Genomic DNA, 23,385 nt, shown 5'->3' with positions numbered 1-23,385 from the left:
CAAGAGCTGGGACCGAGTCCTTGTCCAAATATATGGAGTTAACTTGCTCACATTTGACGTTATTTAATTTTTCCTTACCACCCTCGTAGTATAAGTATCCGGATGTCGTATCAATTTTAGATTCTATCTCCTTAAGGAAATCGTATCCCACTATACCATCGAAGCCCTTTATATTAGGAAGAATGAAGAAAGTTGAGACTTTCCCCAAAACGAAAACCTTACATTTTTTTTCTATGAGATTACATCCGTTTATAGTTTTGACCGTAAACTGTCTCTCCACAGGGATAATTCCCTTTAGGAAGCTCAAATTTTTGATATAGTTTTTTGAAGTTCCTGTATCAATCAGTAACCTAAGCTCCTGCCCCTCCGACGCCTTCTTGGTAATGTAAGGTAGGAGCGACCTTATACTAAAAAATTAACCTCGTCTTCCATCGCGAAATTGGAAGCGATCTCGACATCCGAATCACTGTCACGGTCCACAGTAATTTTCTTTTGTGGATCCACCTCTGGGGTTGTCTCCAAATGGTTGGTCCGTTGCACTTTCGGCTTCCGTGAATTTACTGAATCTCCCCTTCTGTGCTCCCGTTTATTCACGTATTGATTAGCATCCCTTTTGGGGTGCCCTCCCACGGCATTTCCCTTTCTATAACTCTGGTTGGACTGTTTTGTACGTCGGAATGCGGAAGATCCGCGGTCTACATCCATTGGAGTAGGGGTGTCCTTGAGCATTTGGGGATTGCCAGGATAGTTATTGTGGTATTTTGGGCTAGTGGTAGTTGCTACGTTGTTAACCGCAAATGTTCTGGCGAAATCATAACGCATGCGGTTGTTCGCTAACTCCTGGGCAGTAGCCAGTGCAGAAGGCAAATCTTTAGGATTGGCAGAAAATAGAATGTCGCATAACGGCCGCTTTAGGCCAGAAATAAAAACTCTTAATGCGTTTTCTCTAGCTCTATCATTGAGCGCGGCGGCAAGCTGCGTATTGTTTGAATGAGTCATTATATTTTTATTTGTTATGAGTGTTAATTGCTTGTCTACCGTATCATAATATTGGCAGATTGACAAACTGCCCTGCCTCAGAACGCTGAGCTCTGTTTCCAAAACATGTAGCGGTCTTTTGTCCGCGTATGCTTTGTCCAATCTAGCTATTATAGCTTTAAAATTTAAAACAGTTGAGAAGGAAGCGAGCGTTGCATTTGCGGGGCCTACTATCTTGTTTCTAAATATCCCCATGGCAACATAATATTGCTCTGAACCCTCTTTGTAGTAGCCAATGGCGAATTCTGCTGCGGAACGCCAGGCCGGATAAGAAGCAGTATCCCCCTTAAATTCTTGTATAGATTTTATTAAATCCATATTTGTGTTGCCCCCGACCACAGTTGGATTTATTTCCACGGGAATGTAACTCTCCGCGGATGGCGGCTCTAAGCGCCGAAGAGTTTGCATCACTTCATCCAACTGGGCTTTTAATTCTTTTTTATTTTGCTCATTTTGTTGTCTTAAAATTTCTATTACCTGTTCCCTAGTTACACTCATGTTAATTTTGTTTTGCTTTTTTTTTTTTTTTAAAAAAAAAGGTAAGAAAGAGCCGAAGGTATTTCGCTTTACAAAAACTTTATATAACTTTTCTTTAATTGCACTGGATCAAAACCGAACAATTACTTACAGTATTATTATTTCACGTATTGCAATCATTTCTGCCGTGCAGGTTTCCTTCGTTTCCACAAATAGTTGATTGTATCCTTCGTTGTTAGATTCAGTTGTTCTGCCAGTTGGGTTCAGTTGTCCTGCTAGTTGGGCTCGGTTATTCTGCCAGTTGGGTTCAGTTGTCCTGCTAGTTGGGCTCGGTTGTTCTGCTAGTTGGGTTCAGTTATTCTGCTAGTTGGGCTCGGTTATTCTGCCAGTTGGGTTCAGTTGTCCTGCTAGTTGGGCTCGGTTGTTCTGCTAGTTGGGTTCAGTTGTCCTGCTAGTTGGGCGCCACTTTTCTAATTTTTGCCGTTCTTTATTAAACTCCAATCTCAACTTTCGACCGTTCTGTATTAAACTCCAATCTCAACTTTCGACCGTTCTTTATTAAACTCCAATCTCAACTTTCGACCGTTCTTTATTAAACTCTAATCTCAACTTTCGACCGTTCTTTATTAAACTCCAATCTCAACTAAAAACTATATTCTTACAATCTACCCTAAATCCCTACTTGCGGTGTAGCTATTGAGTTTGTGTTGGTGTAGTTGCGCCGGCAGCTTTGTTTGTATGTTGGTACGAATGCATTCTCAGCTGCATTCCTCAAGCTGCCAAAAGTCACGTACGTAAATTGATGATCAGCTTGACCGCTGTAAGATTTGTTTATTTGCAAAATCCAAAAGACGGGCAGGCGTAGGAGTAAGCTGTGCGATCTAATTACGAACAGCCAGTAGCGTGGGAGTGATTCAAGGGAATCATCAAATCTCTGTTTTAGCTTTGCAAGTGTGCAATGCGCTAACTTATATATATATATTCGATGGTATTGATCTGGATAACTTTTATTTTCACCAAGACGGCGCTACATGCCACACAAGCAACGTAAGCATTGATCTTTTACGGAATCAAAATAACACCTCTTATTGGAAACCCCTTTACATACCCACACATAATTAACGGTTGAGCTAAGGGGACACTGAAAAATACTGTTCCTCGCCTTTTTAACGAATGCCGCTCTAGCGAAGAGCTTTTTCGTTTGTAATTTTCTAGGGATAAAATATGGGTTGTTGTTGTTGTTGTAGCAGTTAACTATGGATTAGTCGTTCATGGTGTTGTTGTACCAGTTTATTCGTTCATCGGAGATGTCTATGGTTTTATTATTGTAGTAGTTTCTCGATATAAGGGAGTTACAGCTCTTCCTACTTCTGTCAACGAAAAAAAAAAAAATAAATAAAATTAAAAAAATTAAATAAAAAAAAGAATAAAATTAAAAAAATTAATTTAAAAAAAATTTAAGGAAAAACGTAAAATTAAAAAAAAAATTTAATAAATCAAAAATAAAACAAATAGAAATTCAAAAAAAAAAATAAATAAAAAATAAAACAAATAAAAATTAAAAAAAATATTTAATAGAATTACACCGGTTGACGAATTTAAGCGAAAATATTTTACCCGAAACCAGATGAATATGGGCAAAATCGCATTTTTTGCTCTTGTAGGTTAAAATTGTCTTGGAATCCTCTTGTTATTCCATTCCAATGAAAAAATTATGAGAAATTACTCGGGTAAATGGTGCACCGAATGCGGACTAAATGCGAATCCAGCAAAGACAGATCTTGTTCTCTTCAATACGAAACAACAATCTCCTCCACTGCAAACAATAACTTTAAAAGGAATCATTACTTCTATCAGATTCAGCTAAATATCTAGGAGTTATTCCAGATAGGAAGTTGATTTGGAAATTGAACATTGAAAACAGATGTTAAAAAGCTTTCATAGCTCTTTATACTTGTAAGAAAGCTATAAGCAAAACCTGGGGTTTTTCACCTCGGATCATTTATTGGATATATACGTCGATCATCAAACCGATACACTTCTACGGTGTGGTTGTATGGTGAACAGCACTCGAAAAACGGTGTAGAGTAGCCACAATTGATCGAGTCCAAAGAACAGCCTGCCTCCTGATAACAGGATGCTTAAGTACAACACCTACTAAGGCTCTAAATACGTTGCTTCACTTGTTCCCTATCGATATGGCTGGCAAAACGATTGCAGCGAAAGCAGCGACACGCATGAATGTCATATCGAAATGGAATAAGTATCTTGTTCATTCGGCCATACTGAACAGGAACACTGTTATCTCTTCCGACATATACTATCATGTAAGTCTTCCATCGCCACCCTTGCTTTTCTCCTGTTCACTCCCAACTAGGGAAGAATGGAAGACAAATCTTACCGAAATCGATGGCCCTCTGATTATATATACAGATGGTTCGAAACAAGACGGTAAAGTGGGATTTGGAATCTTTTCCAATTCCCCTCACATCAATCTATCCTTTAGATTACCCGACTACTGTAGTGTATTCCAAGCGGAAGTATGCGGTATCTGGTATGCTGCGAAAACTCTCTTAGAAAAGAGAATATCACTAGAGGATATGCGCTTTTTCACTGACAGTCAAGCGGCCGTTCGAGAACTCAGCTCCTCTTATACCCACTCAGATGTGGTTCGATCCTGTCCCTTATCTCTTAACGAAATAAGTGTTCAGAATTCTGTCCAAGTTATCTGGATACCAGGCCACAGTGGATTCGAAGGTAACTGCAAAGCTGATGAGCTCGCGAGAGCTGGAGCTGCGCAATCAAATGTTAGTAACTTACCCACAATCCACATTCCGCTCGCAACATGTAAAATGATCATTGATCGAAAATTTCGGAGGTGGCGAGTGGAAACTACTTGCGTTACGACCATACAAATCTGGCCATCCTACAATCTGAAACAGACAAAAACCCTTATAAGTCTTTCGAAAGACGAACTAAGGCATATGATATCTCTTATCACCGGCCTTCTGGGCACTCACGCACGTCGGCTCGGGGTTCCTCAAAACGACCTGTGCAGATACTGCGAGGACGAAGTTGAGGAAGTATCGAGCAGGCATTTACTGTGCAGTGTCCCGGCCTAGCCAGAAGTCGACTCGTTCTTCTAGGCTCTCCAACAATTGACAATCTTTCAGTACTCTCGGACCTGAAAATCGAATCTCTCATCAAATTCTCGAAACGAATTAATATCTTTGACCAAAATCTATAATAAAAATCTCGGTTAGGTGGGGAAATCATACAATATAATGAGCTCTGGGCAACACAACGGATCCAACTTGCGGTTTATGTGGCACTCCGATGCGGGGTCACCCTTAAACCAACCAACCAACCAATTACTCGGCTTTTTCTGTTTGAGAAGCTGTAGGTGGACTGAACTCACTAACCTTTGTGCACTAACCTTTTTAATATCAGCGAATGTCAGTTTGTAGCTGGCCTTATTGAACAGATGGCGCTGCAAGCATTTTGTGCGTTTATCGAATGATCTGCCAGTGATAAACCTCATGCTCTTCTTTTAATAAGTTGATGCGGCTTCGTTTGAAAAGAAACTGGAAAATTCAAATTTTTATAAATAAAGAAATTAATCACCGATTTTTAAGCAATCATTTGCGTTAAGTATATTTCATTTTGAACTCGTTAATATGCATTTAATATTAAAAGTAATTCCGTTTATTTTGGTAATAACGGCAATAACACAATTTTTCAAAGTCAAATAAAAAGTAGAAACCCCTCATTTACTTACTTTTCTTCATAACTGAACTGAACTTCAATTTTTCCATTGACGTTGCCAGTCTCTAAGAGTGAAGATGAATAAGCAAACATCGATTGATTTAAAACAACTGATGGTGAAATACAGCCCCAGGGAGAAATGTGCATCAAATCGCTGAAATTTTGAAAACATCCCAAGTCGACAGTATTTAATATATTGAAAAAATATAATGAAAGCAATTCTTTTCTTAGAAAAATTGGTGCTGGAAGAGTTTCAAAAATGAACTCAAATGTGACCCAAAGAAGGATTATATGTTTAACAAACGAGAACCCGAAAATGTCTGCAGTGAATACTACAAGTACCAAATCAATTGAATTGAATACTTTATATTGGATTTTGTGTTCTGATAATCGGGTGAACCGTTCTCAAGTTATAAATGATTGAAGTCGGAACAAGCAAATGCCCCAGTTTATTTTTGGATCACTGTACATATAAAGTATGTATGTATCATAAACCAATTGTGGCATATAGTTGATAACATTCCGTCCTTTCAAATTGATACCACCACTTTACTATTAAAAAATCTAATTGACCAAACTTATTCCATTCCCAAGACAGTCGGTTCTACGTTATAGGAATTACCCGAATTTGTATTTTTTCTTGCCTCTCCAGCACCATTCCCTGTGCATGTAAGGGAAATGCTTATGCTGATACAACAATAACAAAAACAACAACCAACCCTATTCCAAAAGATTCCTTTTAAGGGGTTAGGGGTAGTCAGAGGCCCGAAAAAATGATGAAAAAATCAATTGCTTTATTTTACAAAAATAAAAACATAGCATTAATACATCATATTTCGATTTGACTTTAGCAAAATTTAAAAAAAAAAGAAAATAATTTTATAATTGTAAAAGCTATCGCTGTTTGTGTGGAGCCAATTTCTCAAGAAGTCCCTTGCGGTGATTCATCTGAAATCAATCAGATAAGAGAAATTAGTTTTGTTAATAGATAATCTTGTGCCTGATCGAAGCTTTGTTTTCGAAATTAACAATACGGCGGCCTCAGGAAATATTTTTCAGATTTTCGAGAAAAAACCGACAATTAATTGTTAAAAAAAAAAAAAAAAAATTTTTGAACAAAAGAAAACCCTTCGATCAGGCTCGAGTTTTAATGTTTTTCAAAAGCAGTATAAATTTTATTGAAATGTACCAAGCGGTTTTTAAGTTACAGTGATCACCAGTTCAAAAAACATAGTTTTCAGAAAAACGCATTTAAAGTTTTGCCATCGATTTATGTAGAATTATACAAACTATTTAATTACTTACACTGTGTCATCTATTCCTCAGCCGTCATAGCAGCTTCTAAAATATCCGGAGCACACGAGCGCCCTTTGTTAATTGTTGAATAACTCGAAAAGTATTTGTCGGATGCACTTCAAATTTTCACATAATATTTTTGAGATATTATACTTTAAGAAAATAAATCAAATTTCTTTGAAAATTCTGACTACCTCTAACCCCTTAAAAAATATATTTATACTGCTCATATATTATTTTTATTGATGGCATATCAGCCATTTCCATATAAAAAATCACAGATAACTGCTTCGCCAAACATTACTCGTACACTAATGCGCATTAATGTAACACCTTGAAAAGAAATCATTCAATGAAATTCGTTGATTTACAAAATAAAAGTATTTTCAACAGCACATAACTAAATATTTACGTATAAATGAATGAAAAATATTTTAAACATAGCCGTAGCAAAATTTGTTAACTAATTAAAATTATCGGCACTCGCGCCAATAATAATAATAATTTTATTATAAAGGTCAAAGGCAGTCAAATCTACCTACTCACTAAACATAATTTGATTGCTTTATGAAAGCTTTTCAATTGCAAACATAGGAACGTACATATACATGTATGTAAGTATGTATGCCAAGGTCCGTTATTTGATAATCTATTCCTAATCAGCATAGATTTAAAATTTCATTCAGCAATACATTTTTTTCTAGAAGTGCGCAATTTTCTTTCCTCAAACTTTGTAGATACAACATTATACATACATGCATACATACATACATACATAGACACAAACTTGCATGATAAGAAATATTTATACACAAATTTTAATTAAAATTTGCTTAGTTTATTTTGAGGTTCTTTATACCTCACCTTCAACTTGACCACTTTCACAATTCCAACAAATATAGTTAGCTGCTGTTTGTTGTTGTTGTTGTAGCAGCAAAAACAGTCGCCATACAAGTAAAGCGAGCGCTGCTGCAGTGACAATCTTTGACCGGATATAAATCCGGTTCGTTCCGGTAACATAGAACCGACCGTCGAGAGAGAACAAATCAACAAACAAATGCTTAGCTTGTGTTGGTTGGCGGTTATGTTTGTATATTTGTGGCAAGAGCAAGACCGCAAATACTTTTTGGAGATATGTAATTAAATAATTTATAAGATTATGACAACAAGTCATTATAAAGAGCAAATTTGTTAGAAACGAAAATAACAAAAACATTCGCTGAATTGGAGTAACCGGTTTTGATGGCTGGTACTTATGCAAGCAGCCCCATACAACAAATTTTAAATGCCGCCTAAATGTATGCTTCATTTTATTAAAAATCTCTGCATAAACTCAAGCACGCATCTTTAGCAGCTACAGGTTGCACTCAAGTAAAAGCAATACGCTTACACATAGTGAAGAAATATTTCCAATTTTCTTTATGCAATTTATGCAAAAAATAATGCACTCATTTTGTGCTGATTAAAAAAATATTGAACTTGCAGACAAAATACTATTGAACACTTTTATAAAGGGTGGTTAAGTTTCAAAGGCCCGTGTTGATTTTGAATAAAATACAATTTTTTTAGGAAATTATTGTCATTTCTCTTTAATATGATAATACTGGTATGGCTCAATTACGTGTAGAACAAAATATTGATCAAATGGTCCAAATTTTCGATGACGCTGAGGCATAATTGAGGTTCTATGCCGTTAATATGCCGAATTATCTCATCCTTTAGCTCTTGAATTGTTGCTTGTTGCTGGCTTATCGACGTACACCATTACTTTCAAATAACCCCAAAGAAAAAAGTCCAACGGTGTCGTTGACGGTTAGGTGTGGTTCACATTCAATATCGGCCCCTGAAATTTAACCACCCTTTATATGTAGGTAAGGTCTTATGATGGTCTTTCATATGCAACTATCCTCTAATCTTACAGCGCTCAAAGCGAATTTGCTGAAATACTTCTTCTGTCAGGTCCTTTGAGACGTGTGTTGCATTCTGGTTCCATTATTTCCAATGTTTCCATTATTGAAAATCGCATGGAAAATTGTGGTATCTGTACTCAGTGCTGAAGATTTGTGTGCTGTAGGCCCTACTATTCCTATTCCCACCCCCTAGAGCGTTTTGGATCTGTTTACCATCAGTATACCATTTTTGCGAGTAACCATGTAGGCATTTTGGGGTAGTGGTCCACTCTTCCCTAGAGGGGAAAATAACCTTGTATCTCTTCAGTTTGGAACGAAAATTCGGTTCATGAATATAATTTTTCAACAACTCGGCGATAGCGGGGAATATAGTCTAATTTATGTCCTGAAGGGTTTTTTTTACCTGTCAAGGGAAGTTTCATGAATACAGCCGTTGCAAAAATTGTGCTGGACAAACAAACGAAATATGCAAAAATGCTTGTTTAGGTATTGGTTATCTGCCTATAACCAAGTGAATTTGAAACTGTCATTTAATTCAAAACTTCACACCTGCGCTTTAATTTTATATGTATAAAAATTATTTGAAAAATCTCTCTCGCAACTTGCAATATTTAATTTCTTTTCTTTAAGTTTTATAAATTTCCACTTAATATGAAAAAACATATAAAATGTATTTAATAACATAAAAAACTTATTTACTTTGTAGTTCGTTTGCATGGGCGGAACACCAAAGCGCATGGAAAACTTTGCACATTTCATAATGTCGGAAATAGGTTACAAATTGCCCGCCGGTACAAAACTGGAAGATATCAGCGCCTATTCATATCGATACTCAATGTACAAAGTAGGTCCGGTGCTTTGCGTTAGTCACGGCATGGGAACACCCTCTGTCAGCATATTGTTGCATGAACTAATCAAACTCATGTACCATGCCAAGTGTCAAGATCCCATATTTATACGCATTGGCACTTGTGGTGGTATCGGAGTTGAGGGGGGCACTGTTATCATCACCGAAGAAGCGCTCGATAGCCATATGCGGAATGCGCATGAATTTGTAAGTGAGATGAAATAATTGTACTTAAATTTAATTCACAAATATATCAAATTACAAATATATTTTTACCGTTAGACGATCTTGGGTAAAACCGTATTACGACCTGCCAAATTGGATAGAAAACTGGCACGTGAACTGAAGGCACTTGCCAGTGAAGATGATCCATACGACACGATTATCGGCAAGACGCTGTGCACAAATGACTTCTATGAAGGTGAGTTTTGACTTTAAATTGCCTTTACTAGCAATTAATTAAAATATTAGAATTAAAAAAAAAATAAAATTTCAGATAATGATAATGATTTAAAGATTAGAATTAAAAAAAAAAATTTAAAAAACATTTTAATTTCAGATTTCTATTATTAACAAAAAATAAAAAAAAAATTAAAAAAAGCATTTTAAAAAAATTAAAATTTCAGATTGCCATTATTAGCAATTAATTTAAAAAAAATTAAAATTTCAGATTGCCATTATTGACAATTAATTAAAAAAAAACAAAATTAACAAAAAAATTTTAATTTCAGATTGTCATTATTAGCAATTAATTAAAAAAAAAAAATTAAATTAAAAAAAAAATTAAAACTTCAGATTGCCATTATTAACAATTAATTAAAATATCAAAAATTTAAAACATTAAAAAACTAAAATTAAAAAAAAAAATGTTTAACAAAAAATGTTTATATCAGATTGCCATTATTAACAAATAATAAAAAAAATAATATTAAAAAACAAACATTTAAAAGAAATTAAAATTTCAGATTGCCTCTTTTAATAATTAATTAAAACATTAAAATTTAAAAAAGGAAAAAAAAAAACTAAAAAAAAATTAAAATTTCTGATTGCCATTATTAGCAATTAATTAAAAAAAAAAAAAAATGTTTAAATTTAAATTTCAGATTGCCATTATTAACAATTAATTAAAATATTAAAATTTAAAACATTAAAAAATTAAAATTTCAGATTGCCATTATCAATATTTAATTAAGCCATTAAAATTAAAAAAATTAAAAAAAAAGAACACAAACAAAATTTAAATTTCAGATTGCTATTATTAGCAATTAATTAAAAAAAAAAATATTAAAAAAAAAAATTTTACTTCAGATTGCCATTATTAACAATTAATTAAAAAATTAAAAACAAAAAAACATTAAAAAAAAATTAATATAATATTTCAGATTGCCATTATTAGCAATTAATTAAAAAATAAAAAAAACGAAAAACATGAAAAAAAAATTTAAATTTCAGATTGCCATTATTAGCAATTAATTAAAAAATTAAAAAAAAAATTAATTTAAAAAATTAAATACATTTTTTTAAAATTAAATTACATTTTTTTTAAATTAAATTAATATTTTTTTTAAGGTCAAGGTCGTCTGGATGGCGCATTCTGCGAGTTCACCGAAGCCGATAAAATGGAGTATTTGGAAATGCTAAGCAGCAAAGGTGTTGTCAACATCGAAATGGAGAGCACCATTTTTGCCGCACTTACATATCACGCCGGCATCAAGGCGGCGGTGGTGTGTGTTGCGCTTTTAAATCGTTTGAATGGCGATCAGGTGAGATATAATTAGCAGTTTGAGATGCTTAGTTGGATGCATTCAAAGTCTTATGATATTTCAAGCTCAATCATTGCTAGCCATACATTTTTTCGCACACGAAAGACGTCATAACTCGATTCCCATGGCAGCCGGTTCTACGTTACCGGAATGACTCGGGTTTTCCCCGACCAAGGGCTGCCACCCCAGTAAACTAGAGCCCTGTCTAGTTAACAGTTTATCACGTCATAACTCGAAAAATTCCAGAAGTTCAGAAGAGTCAAAAAACAGTTTCTGTAAAGTTGATTTCAATATAAAAGTCAAATTAAGTTCCATAAAGAAGAAACCCTTCTTGCAAGCCAGTTTAGCTGAAGTTTTTTTGATTTTTTAATGATTTTTGACTGAGGAAATAAAAGATAAATCTTCATTTCGCTCGAATTCTGCCCTTTATCTACTCTCTTTTTTCAGATAAAGAGACTAAACTTCAATTAATACACCACAAACTTTTATATTCATTACCAAAATAGTGACACAACTCAAAATAATGCGCTTTAGCGCCTTCGCACACGACTCGCCCCGTCATCGTATCGCATGCGACAAAATGTACGCGAGTGATACGCTTCGTTGTCGCACACTTTTGTTGAAAAAGCGAACCGCACACGAGTCGTTAGCTACTCGTATTCCGCACAGCAACAATGTAGGAGAACGCCTGTCGTACTGCAGATACATACAACGAGGTGTGTTCAAAAAGTATCGCGAATTTTGTATTTGCATTTGCCTTCTTCCTGTGTGCATGGTAATGAACCATTTCCCTGTTGAGAATAGGAGATGATAGGAAAAGTAGGAAATGAAAGGGAGCGTTTCGAGTGTAAAGTGTCTTGAAAAAGGCAAATCGATGATGTTGCCTCTTAGTGTTGTTGACTTATTAACGTCTGATGCACAATCGAAATTGAAGATATCTTTCATGAATTTGATAACTGTTTCGTCATTTTTCACGTTTGTGTAAATGTAACTTGACCTATTCCATTGCGATTCCATTTACCCTCTTCTCTATATCCATACAAAATATCTATCAAACAAACAAAATTAAAATTTTGTTTGTCACGTTAAACTATCGTCAGTAAACCGACTTTACAGACAACCTCTTTTTTTATCTTGTTCAGCTCCTCCTTCGGCATTTATCTCGTCAATCGTAGCGTAGCGTCGTCCTTTCATAGGCCTCTTCTGTTTCGGGAACAAGAAAAAGTCACAGGGGGCCAGATCTGGGGAATACGGTGGCTGTGGCATCATTAGTGCGCTGTTTTTGGCCAAAAAGTCGCGCACAAGCAGGGGCGTTATCGTGATGCAAGAGCCAATTTTTGTTCTTCCACAAATCCGAGCGTTTCTAGCGGATTGCTTCGCGCCCGTCTCATGCCCAAATCATTAAAAAAATCGAATGGCACGAGCCAATCGACACGTCCAGGCCCTCAGCAACTTCTCTAACGGTGATTCGACGACTGGCCAATACCATTTTCTTCACTTCATCAATTTTTTCGTTTGTTGTTGAAGTGCTCGGGCGTCTGGCGTCCGACTTTCGGCGACCCTTTTCGTCGTTCACATTTTCCCGGCCTTCTGAGAACATTTTGTACAACCGATAAACGTTAGGTTAGGTTAGGTTAGGTAGTGATGGTTGCCCAGAGAGTAGAAGTGAGAACCAAGATACTTGAATCTTAGTCCCGCGAAGGCTGGGCAGCTAAGGAGTAGGTGCTGAGATGATTCCACCTCATCCTCCATACAGCTGACGCAAAAAGGACTCGAAGTAATTCCGAGTCTCACGGCATGTGTACCCCGCGGACAGTGCCCCGTGATGATGCCTATGAAATTTGAGAGATGACATTTTGTCATCCCCAGGATATCCCTCGAACGCCTCCTATCCAAACGTGGCCAGAAGGACTTCGCGACCCTACACGTTCGTGTACTTGCCCAGCGTTCGCTGAGTTGGTGCAGAGCCCATCCTTCCAGGAGTAGAGCGCAGGTTATCAAGGGGATCCCGATCCTCTCCTTTTGCGGGCACATTGCCTCATAGGTCCCTTGTCTGGCCAGCTCGTCGGCTTCGCAGTTTCCAGCAATGTCACTGTGACCAGGTACCGATAACTTTGCTTTAGTCCAAATTAGCTGGTCCGTATGACGGTATGACACAGTCAACATTCGGAAAGCATCCACGTACTTAAATTCGTTTTCCACACAAAATTTGATACAGGTTCTTTGATTCGGCTACATCGAATTATAAGACATTATCACGTAAAAAATTGAAATGGTGTCTTCATTTCTAACACGCTCACTTATTGAACTCCCCTCGTAAAAGTGACATTTTTCAATTAAAATTTTTTAATATAATATTAGTTTTATAACTTCTTCTATCATTACTTTCCCTATCTAATAAGCAAAATTATTAATCATCATAATATCATTTTTTTTTTCTAGGTCAACGCACCCAAAGAGGTGATGCACGAATGGCAAAATCGACCGCAAACACTCATTTCGCGCTACATCTGTAAAGTTCTAGCACAAAAGGGCCAGCTAAAATCGCTCTGCCGAGGCTCAATTAAATCACCCAGGCGTTTCAAGTTGGTACAGCAGGAATCACAGGCGCACGAATAAGTTAATCGCACCCCTTTTAATACATGCATACATACGCATAGACGAAGATCACTCGTTGCCAGTTTACTTGCCAGTCACAGGACTACTCGTACAAGCGACAAACGCATAGATGCATACAAAAATGCGTACCTACATCTACGTTTAAACAAATACTAACAATAATAAATATTTGCATACATACATACATTCACACATACATCTATGAATACGTTAACGTGAATAGGAAACTGAACTAATCGTTAATGCCACTCCATACAAAACATTCCAAAAGCGTTAAAAGACCGAAAACTAATTGTTAGTTAATGCTCAGAAAAACAAAAACAAAACTCGTCTGTAAAATAACTTTTGACTTTTGAGAAAATGCAGCCAGTTATTGTGGAAAAATCACTTTGCTGAAAAATTTAATATGGAGAATTACGAGTATCTAAAAGCGCCATGAAAAGCGAAAAATGTATGTTAATTCAAATTAAGACTATTTTCTAAGTTACGAAATTTTAAATTATTTAATTAGGTTTTTGTTTTGGTGCCAAGCAACAACAAATAAACAAATGTGACACATCAACGAAAAAATGCATTATTTTAGTTGGCTGGCTGTTCGCGAGGCATATCCATACATATCGCTAAAATTTTTTTAGGCAAATATGCGCGCCTGACAGTTAAGGCAATACCCTGCAGGGAAATCTACTGGCACTGAAGTGTTGCGCTTCTGGTACATTTGTTGCCGAGACGGGTTCTGAGGATGTTAGTGATGTTTTTGGAAGCATCAAATGTTGTATTACTTTTTCGTAACTAATTTGTATTGAATTTAGAAGTCGAAATATATTGGGGTTTCCAATCAGAGGTGTTATTTTGCTATTGAAAGAAAAATGCTATTTTTTAATATAAATGATCGGATGTTTATTTCATTATAAAGAGGAAGGTATGCCGTTAATAGTGGAAAATAACATCAGGCAAATGTCCACCACGACCACGCTTACAACGACCACGACAATATCCCTTTCATGAAATTTACCATAACCGAATTGCAAAGTGGCTGCCCTAAGTCCTCGATAGCCTCACAAATTCCAACTTTGAGGTCTTGACCTGGGCTGTTGGCGTAGACCTTCTCTTTCACGTGGCCACAAAGAAAAAAGTCACAAGGTGTTAAATCACAAGATCTCGGTGGACAATTGTGATCACCTCTTCGAGAGATAACACGGTCCGGAAACTTTTCCCGTAAAAGATCAATGGGTTCGTTGCTTGTGTGGCACGTTAGTTAGTTTCCGTCTTGTGTAAAATAAACGTTATCCAGATCAATACCATCCAATTCCGGCTATGAAAAATCGTTAATCATCTCTCGATAGCGCAATCCATTCACCACTAAGACCTGTTATTGGAAAACCCTATAGTAGCCCCCGCATACGTGTTGCGATAGTTCTGAAGTGATTCTACTTTTCACAACTTATATCGACAAGAAATCAAAGAAACGTAAAAAGATAAGAAACTGAAACTTTGGGTCGTACGGCTAACAAAATTTTAAAGGAAATTTTAGCACAAAGTCGAATTGAAACAAATTAGAATCTAATGAGACGAAAAATTAATTTTTAGTGAAGGGCAATTTTCTTTTCGAACTTTGTTAGAAGAACAACTTCCTGGCTTTACAAGTTTTTAGAAAAATTAACACTGCCTGGTGGAAGCAAAACTGTAAATTAGCTGGCGCTCACATCTCTTTTCTTAGGGTAAAGTATTACCGTATTATTTAGAAGGTATATTCCTTTCAGGTTCGATTATTTGGGAAATAAATAAAAAGGCAAATCAATTTTCCACCGCCGCAGCCGAATGGGTTGGTACGTGACTCCCTTTCGGAAGTGCACATTCTGAAACCTCGGACACGAAACACCATTTTTTTTTGTTTTGTGGCAGTGAGGTAGGGATCAAAATGCTTTCGCACTTACAGTGACCGCCGTCTGCTGCGTCGAGTGGTTTGCTATTAAAAGAATCCCTCCTCTTTCTCTCCGGGATGTTTTCTCTGCCCTGGAATGACAATAGCATTTCATCGAAGATAGAGAAGATCCAAGTAGGCGTTCTGATAAAGACTGCCTCTTCTACTCTCCCTGCGCCCAGGGTCGCAAGTTTTGGAGCCAGCTTCATGTCATCGGCTCATCTTCTAATCAGATTGGTAGGTTAAAGTTAGCATATCCATGTCAAGTTTTTTGGCGCACAGAAGTCACCCAATAAGTTGCCAATTTTCTGTGCTTTCTACCATATTTCGATGATGTTGGTGGTTTCCGTTTTTCAAATTTTGTTTTGATATATGCGAAAATATTCATGGCCAGATAGCATCTGAGTAATATAGCACTTCACCTCTCCGAACTGTCTGTTATACCATTTATCTATGCAGCAGTTCTTTGCGCTTTGGGAAGAATCTTGCGGCGACTCTCAACTTTATATGTATTCACCCATAATTCATAAACGTATAGTAAAATAGATACCGATTGATACCAATAGAAAGATTGATAGACAGTGTTTTTCTAAAAGCGGTTGCCCCTCTTTGCTCCTTATAAAAATAATTACCGTTTGGACTAGGCTTACAACTGTAGGTCCTTTCATTTGTGAAAAACATCGAGACACACTACAAATGAGAGAAGCAGCTCGACCGAACACCCAAAAAGAATGTAAACAAGCTAAATTTACTAAATTTTATCTAAGAAAAAAAAGTGTATGTTTAAATTTAGTAATTTATATTTTATTAATTTCACTTATATTTGTTGAATTCGAAAAAAAAGTGTCTGCATCATCAAACTATGCATCAGAAGCCGTGGTTAGGTCAGAAGTTTTTTTCACTATTTACTTCTTTGAGAATTTCGTGAGCACCAGATTTTTTAAAAGAACCTTTGTCCATGCGTGCAACAAAGATAACAAAATTATAGTCAAATATATATTTTTTTCTATTCCTTAATACAAAATTGGCACCCACCACGTAACGTAATCTCACTCTCAGTAAATTTGAGAGAATAGCTACGGATGTAATATCACATTTTTGTAATTTATTAGTAAGTTATTTATACAACCTATTCTTCTTACATGCAGCTGTCCTCGAACTCGAGTTTATTGCTGATTATTGTGTCTCGGCGTGATGTCAGCAATTTACTTCCTCAGAGCATCTCTTTTCGCGAGCCATCTGTCACAACTAAACAATGAGTGTTCAGCATCAACGCTCGGTGCTTCGCGGTTTATGCACTTGTGATCGCTTACCTTGCCAATGCGGTATAGGTATTTCCGGAAGTATCCGTGGCCCGAGAAACAAAAAGTTGTTGGGCTTAGTTGTTAAAATGATTATTTCCCAGGCGAATTGGTTGAATGGAGAAAATCAATAATAAAGGAGTGGCCCGTTAAATTGTTCGAAGTAAAAAAAAATTATCCATTCTCCGAGCATTTTTTCCTTATATTAAGTTACCTCAAATAATGTTAATTTTTTTTAAATAGGATTTAATTAAAATGACCGAAGCACTATTACTTTCTCTTCAAATAAGAATTTCCACTTCATATTTACATTATAAACAACGAATTAGCAACAACAATGCACATATTTTTGGCAAAGTGCCCAAGGCGAATGAATCAGCTGTTCTATTGATATCAGCTGAGGCTGTTTTTTTTTTGTATACGAAACCTCAGTTTTTGCATAAGCAAACCGGTGTACCAACCTCGAATACGTCAGCAAATCAGTAAATTCCTTCAAAATCGCTAAGAGCCGGTTAATGGTCTTATGGGGTTAGGGGTAGTCAGAGGCACGAAAAAAATGTTGATTTTCAATAATTTTTTTTTTTGCTAGTCAATTGCTTTATTTTACAAAAATAAAAACATAGCATTAAGACATCAAGTTTCAACTTGACTTTGGCAAATTTTCAAAAATAAAAAATTAATAATTGTAAAAGTTATCGCTGTTTGTGTGGAGCGAGTTTCTCCAGAAGTCCTTTGCGGTGATCCTCACAAGTCCATGGAGACTCGTCTAAAATCAATCGGACAAGAGAAATTAGTTTTATTATTAGATAATCTTGTGACTGATTGCAGCTTTTTTTCAAAATTAACCGCCATATTGGTCTCAGGAAATATTTTTCAGATTTTCGAGAAAAAAACCAACAATTAATTGTTTAAACCGGGATTTGTCGCTAGACAAATACAAACGCAAAGAACGGTACTTGAAGCGGCAGGTCACGCTATTTTGTAGAAAAAAAGTTAAAAGTGGTTTTATTACCTCTGTGGTACTTTTTACCCAGTAGCAACGAACGCCGGGTTAAAAAAAAATTGAAATTTTTGGAAAAAAATCCTTCGATCAGGCACCAGATTTCTATGTTTTTCAAAAGCAGCATAAATTTTATTGAAATCTACCAAGCGGCTTTTAAGTTACAGTGATCACCAGCTCAGAAAACAGAGTTTTGAGAAAAACGCATTTAAAGTTTTGCTACCAATTTATGTAGAGTTATACAAACTATTTAATTACTTACACTGTGTCATCTATTCTTGGGCCATATAATAGTTCCTCAACCGTCATAGCAGCTTCCAAAATATCCGGAGCGCCCGAGCGCCATTTGTTAATTGTTGAATAACTCGAAAAGCATTTGTCGGATTCACTTCAAATTTTCATACAGTATTTTTGAGATATTATACTTTAAGATAATGTAAAAAAGGATCCAAATTTTTTTAAATCCTGACTACCCCTAACCCCTTATGTTGGCCGCACCTCTGCATTCTGCACATCTCGGTCGGTGGTAGTGCTGAGCTCAAAATCTGTTTCACAAATTCCGGCTTTTCCTGCATGGTAGTTGGCATTCAACATGCAATGCATACCCACATCTAGCTGGCTGTATGTATATGTTTAATAGATATGTGTGTGTGTGCCTCATAATATACATATTTAGCAAATACATCGTACTTACATATACAATAACATATATAATATATATACATATTTATAAACCCATATACATATAAATGAAGTAAAGTAAATAGTTTATATATTTGTAAGTTAAGGTTAAAGCATTTACGACGTTATTCTATTAAAATATGTATACACATAACAGTAAATAGGAAAAGGTTATTGTTTATTGTCAAATGGCATTCTCAAGATGCACTGCTATTAAGCCGAATTTTTGTATGCGTGTAAAAATTTGCAAAACAACAACAAAACCAATTGATGCACTTAGATCTAAAAAAGTTACATTTACAACAAAAACTTCAATAATCGAATTATATAGTAGTTACAACAACCAGCAAAGCAAAAAAAAAACGAAATAAAAAAAATTAATAAAAAAAAAAAACAAAAAAAAAACCAATGTATGGAATTGCATGTGGAGTTAAGTTTTTCAATTGAACTTATCGCTTTTTAATAAACACATAATCCTCACTATTTGTACGCATTGTATGTAAAATCAATTGTATTTGTTAGTTGTAATATTTGATTGTGAATTCAAGCGTTACTAATCTTATTAAGCCAAATCTCTCTCATTCAAGTTATTATATTCGTATTCTAATTGGTCTTGCTGGCCGCAAAAATACTTACTTAAATACATACATACAAATGTATATCAGTACACTACTAAATATTATATTGATATCAAGAAGGAAAAATAAAACTTTAACTCCATATCTGGCTACACCAAAAACAAATCAAACAAGTTTTTTATTAAACTTAAATTTTACTAATCTGTAAGTACAAGTAACAGGTGATTTCCATCATTTCACAGGTCAAGAATGCAAAATTTCCATATAGAAAATGTAGAACAGCTTAAGGTGACAGATACCTGTGGAATTTCGAAAAAAAATTTGTTTTTTTCTAAAATGTTAATATAATCCTTTAAGAATATGTCAAAGAATTTTTAGAACTTATATTTAAATATTTCTTATATTATAGATCGTTAACCGGGACGACTCTATTCTTTGCGTTCGAGCGCTGGGAGAGGTCGAATTTTCATGTATTCAAACTTTAGACGCGTTTTTCTCAGAACTATGTTTTTCGAATTGGCGTACACGATAACCCGAAAAGTTATTGACCGATCACCCTGAAATGAACACATCTTTTTTATGATATTATTTTCCATGTGAATTTAAAGTTTTCGAAAATTTTTCGAAAAAAAAAAATTTTTGAAGCAAAAATACCGTAGTAAGAAAATTCGCCCCAAAATTAATTTTTGTTTTTTAAGCATTTCATTCCGCGATTTTTTTCCATTTTTGTTTAATTCATATAGAAATTATAATATTAGTAAACAAATCCCTTCGAAATCTCCTGTGGCGTAAAACAAGGCGACGCGCTTTCCACATCTTTATTTAATCTCCTTCTTCACTATGCGATAAAAAACGAAGTGAAGTTTGAAAACATTTTTAGGCGCTCAGGAATAACAATCACGTACGCGGATGATATCGCAATAGTGGCAAGGAACAAAAGATATCTCATTGAAACCTTCTGTAATATTGAATTTTGTGCAAAATCAGTAGGCCTTAGAATAAATGAAGGCAAAACTAAATATCTGAAGGTCTCCCGCAGCGAAGAAAGACGAAGTCCTGAGAACATCCAAATCGGAACATTAACCTTTGAAGGTGTGCAACACTTCAAATACATATTTGGGAGTGTTAATAAAAAATGGCAACAGTAGTTACGACACAATACAAGACAGAATAATGGCAGCAAACAAAACATATTACGCCCACACAAAATTGCTGAACTCCAAACTGCTCACACGTGAATGTAAACTCCGCCTCTTCCAATCAATAATACTACCGGTGCTGTCCTACGGCTGCGAGTGCTGGACATTGACAAGCAAAGACGAAAGTAGCTTGAGGGTTTTCGAACGAAAAGTACTCCGAAGGGTGTTTGGCCCCATATGCTGCAACGATGGAACGTACCGAATACGCTACAACGATGAGTTGCTAAACTTATGCCAGGGAGAAGACGTCGTGAAATACATTAAATCCCAAAGGCTTCGATGGTTAGGGCACACTGTGCGCATGGAAGACAGCCGCCCCCAAAAATCTTTTTTATCAACGTATTTTCTAATGACCCTAGCCCGAGGACGTCCAAGGTTAACCTGGAAGTCAAGCTACGAGTAAGAATTTTAGATCTGTTGCTATGAACCGTGCAGATTGGAAGAGGATTGTGGATGGAGCTAAAGCTCACCCTGAGCTGTAATCGCTAAGTGATGATGATGAGTAAACAAAAAAAATTTTGGTTTTTTTGTATTCAGGTCACTGACGCAGATGCTACAATGCCCGCCGATTGAAAAGCCCCGCTGCGACCTTCCTGGAAGAATTGAGTGTACATCCGCCATTTTAAATGATTAAAATAAAAAAAAAAAATTTATATTAATTATTTTAATGTCATATGCCAATTTTGAAAAAAATATGTTGACTTCTTCATTTTAAATAATTTGAATGAAAATCAGGAAAAATATGGCCGTTTACAGGTATCTGCCCCCTTAATTTCTGCAATAACCATTCTATAACGTCAAACCATAACGCCGTAACCTTAACTGCAATCTTAATCATAACGATATTTACTGTCATTGATTATTTATGCCATAGGCATACACAGCTGATTTTTACATAGGTTAGGTTAGTTTGAAGCGGTTGTCCTGTGGGGCACACTCAGGTTTATAACCCATAGTGATGCCGTGTGAGGAACTTGTTCCCATCTCTCCTAAAACCAGTGTGTGATTTAAAAGAAAATTTAGAATATCTCTGAATTTTGCAGAACTGAGATCTTCCAATTCATCTAGAATCTAGAATAGTAAACCTACACCCGGATAGAGCAGGACAATGGCACAGGAGGTGCGAGATCGACTTTTCCTCTTCCTCATCTAGAGAGCTTCTGCAGAAGTCATGTTCCTTCACGCCCATCCTCTTCGCGTGTCTGCCTATTAGGTGGTGCCTTCTTATGTATAACTGAAATCAATGTGGCAAGACTGTGCTTACTTTGGCTTAGCAGATATTCTGCGCGTTTTTCTGCGGTGGTTTCATTATGCCATTCTTCATTCGCTACTCTTATAATTTCCTCAACGAAAACGAGCTTATATGTTTGTCATGCCATTGTCTGTGTACTCATCAGCCAACTTGGTGTCGGCTCTCGCTAATTCTTCGGTCCTACAGTAACAATGACCAGGTATCCATATTACCTTTAGGCAAGATTTTTGGACCTTTGCAAGTTGATGTCGGCGAGTAATTTAGGCGATGGAACAATGAGGACATAGACATAGCGCATCGCACATAGCACCATCGGCTACGTTGGCTGGGTCATGTCGCCCGAATGAATACAAACGCTTTAGCTCTGAGCCTCCCTTGCGTTGGAAAGATCAGATGGAGAAGGATTTGGCTTCACTTGATGTGTCCAACTGACATCATCGCTGGATTAAGGTAGGATTTAAGTTTATTTGTGGGCACGTGGCTCTCCATGTGGTAAATGTTACATGTGAAGATTTATTTTAGTTCACCTTCAAACGCCAGCTTCGGAGCCATTTTCAGATTTTATTTATGCCGATTTGGAGCTTAGCAGAGGCTTCTACGGGATCTGCAGATGCCGTCACAATAGCAGTGCCATCACCAAAAAAATCGGTTTAAATATAAAACTTTAAATTTAATTATTAAATATGTATATTAGAATAAAAATACAGGGTCCGCCATATAACTTTACGGAATTAAAAATGCTCTAAAAAAGAAACTACTCAATATTTTTCCAAACTGTGTTTTTTTTTTTTTGAAGTACAATCCTTCCGGTTAATGATGGAACACAACTTCATTCATATGGACTTTGTACGGCGTCATACCAAGGTCTTTACGCAAAATTCGTCTCAATGATGTCTCCGAAATGTCCAATTGTTGAGAACGACGGTGAACTGATGTTCCTGGTGATTCACGAACACTCTCGCCACAGCAGCAATATTTTCGGGTGTACGCACGGTTTTTGGTCGGTCACGCGTTGTTTCTCTTACTTTTTTCGCAAAGTAACGCAACTATGCTTCATTCGGTGCTTTTCTTCTTCCCATTGCCGTACGTAATTTTCGTACACATTCTGCAACATTACAATGATTTTCAATGTAATGTCGCAATATTGCTCAGCCGTCTTTGAGCGTATACACAACCATTTTCGTTCAGCGGAAGAATAAAACTAATTTTCTATCAAATCAGATGACTGATAAGTGTTACCATTCTTCAAATAATACCTTGTTGAAATCCGTAACGATAGATGGCGGGCCCTTACCTTAATAATAAAGCATCTCTTCGGCAGCTCATTATAACATAGGTATGACAAAATTCACTGCAGTTTTTTTAAATTTGATTTATGCCTAATCTACAGCACGAGAGCCACACAGAACTAAAAACATATTTATGTGTTATAATTAGCTTCTTGCAAACAAAATTTTATTTCTAAAATACCGATTGTATTGATAAACTTGACCCTAATAACCATAACCATGTTAATAAATCGCCTATTCTTTTGAATAAAAATTTGCCAGTATATTATGTATGTATGTACAGTAGCTCCAAGCGAAACTCATGCATCCACCTACATATCTAGTTTTACATTAAATAGGGGGGACTATTATTGCAATAAAAACTAATTGATTTTATTTGATTAGTATACTGGGTAATGCATTAACCGGCAAAAGTAAAATTTGAAATGCTCCCTTATTTATTAAAATAA

General features: G+C 36.0%; 1 protein-coding gene across 2 annotated transcripts in view; it reads left to right on the top strand.

Moving 5' to 3' along the window:
- The window catches only part of LOC128855741 (uridine phosphorylase 1-like), a 67,312-nt gene extending 53,248 nt beyond the window's left edge, over positions 1–14,064 (top strand). For both annotated transcript variants that reach the window (XM_054090898.1, XM_054090897.1), the window contains exons 3-6: positions 9,193–9,540; positions 9,616–9,754; positions 10,903–11,096; positions 13,539–14,064. In XM_054090898.1, coding sequence (XP_053946873.1) covers positions 9,193–9,540; positions 9,616–9,754; positions 10,903–11,096; positions 13,539–13,715 — 858 coding nt within the window. In that variant the 3' untranslated portion in view covers positions 13,716–14,064. The remainder of the gene's footprint in view (positions 1–9,192; positions 9,541–9,615; positions 9,755–10,902; positions 11,097–13,538) is intronic.
- Positions 14,065–23,385: the final 9,321 nt, after the last annotated feature.

Source organism: Anastrepha ludens, chromosome 2 (assembly GCF_028408465.1).
Source record: "Anastrepha ludens isolate Willacy chromosome 2, idAnaLude1.1, whole genome shotgun sequence".
NCBI classification, from domain to species: domain Eukaryota; kingdom Metazoa; phylum Arthropoda; class Insecta; order Diptera; family Tephritidae; genus Anastrepha; species Anastrepha ludens.
This window is presented reverse-complemented; position numbering and strand designations above follow the sequence as displayed.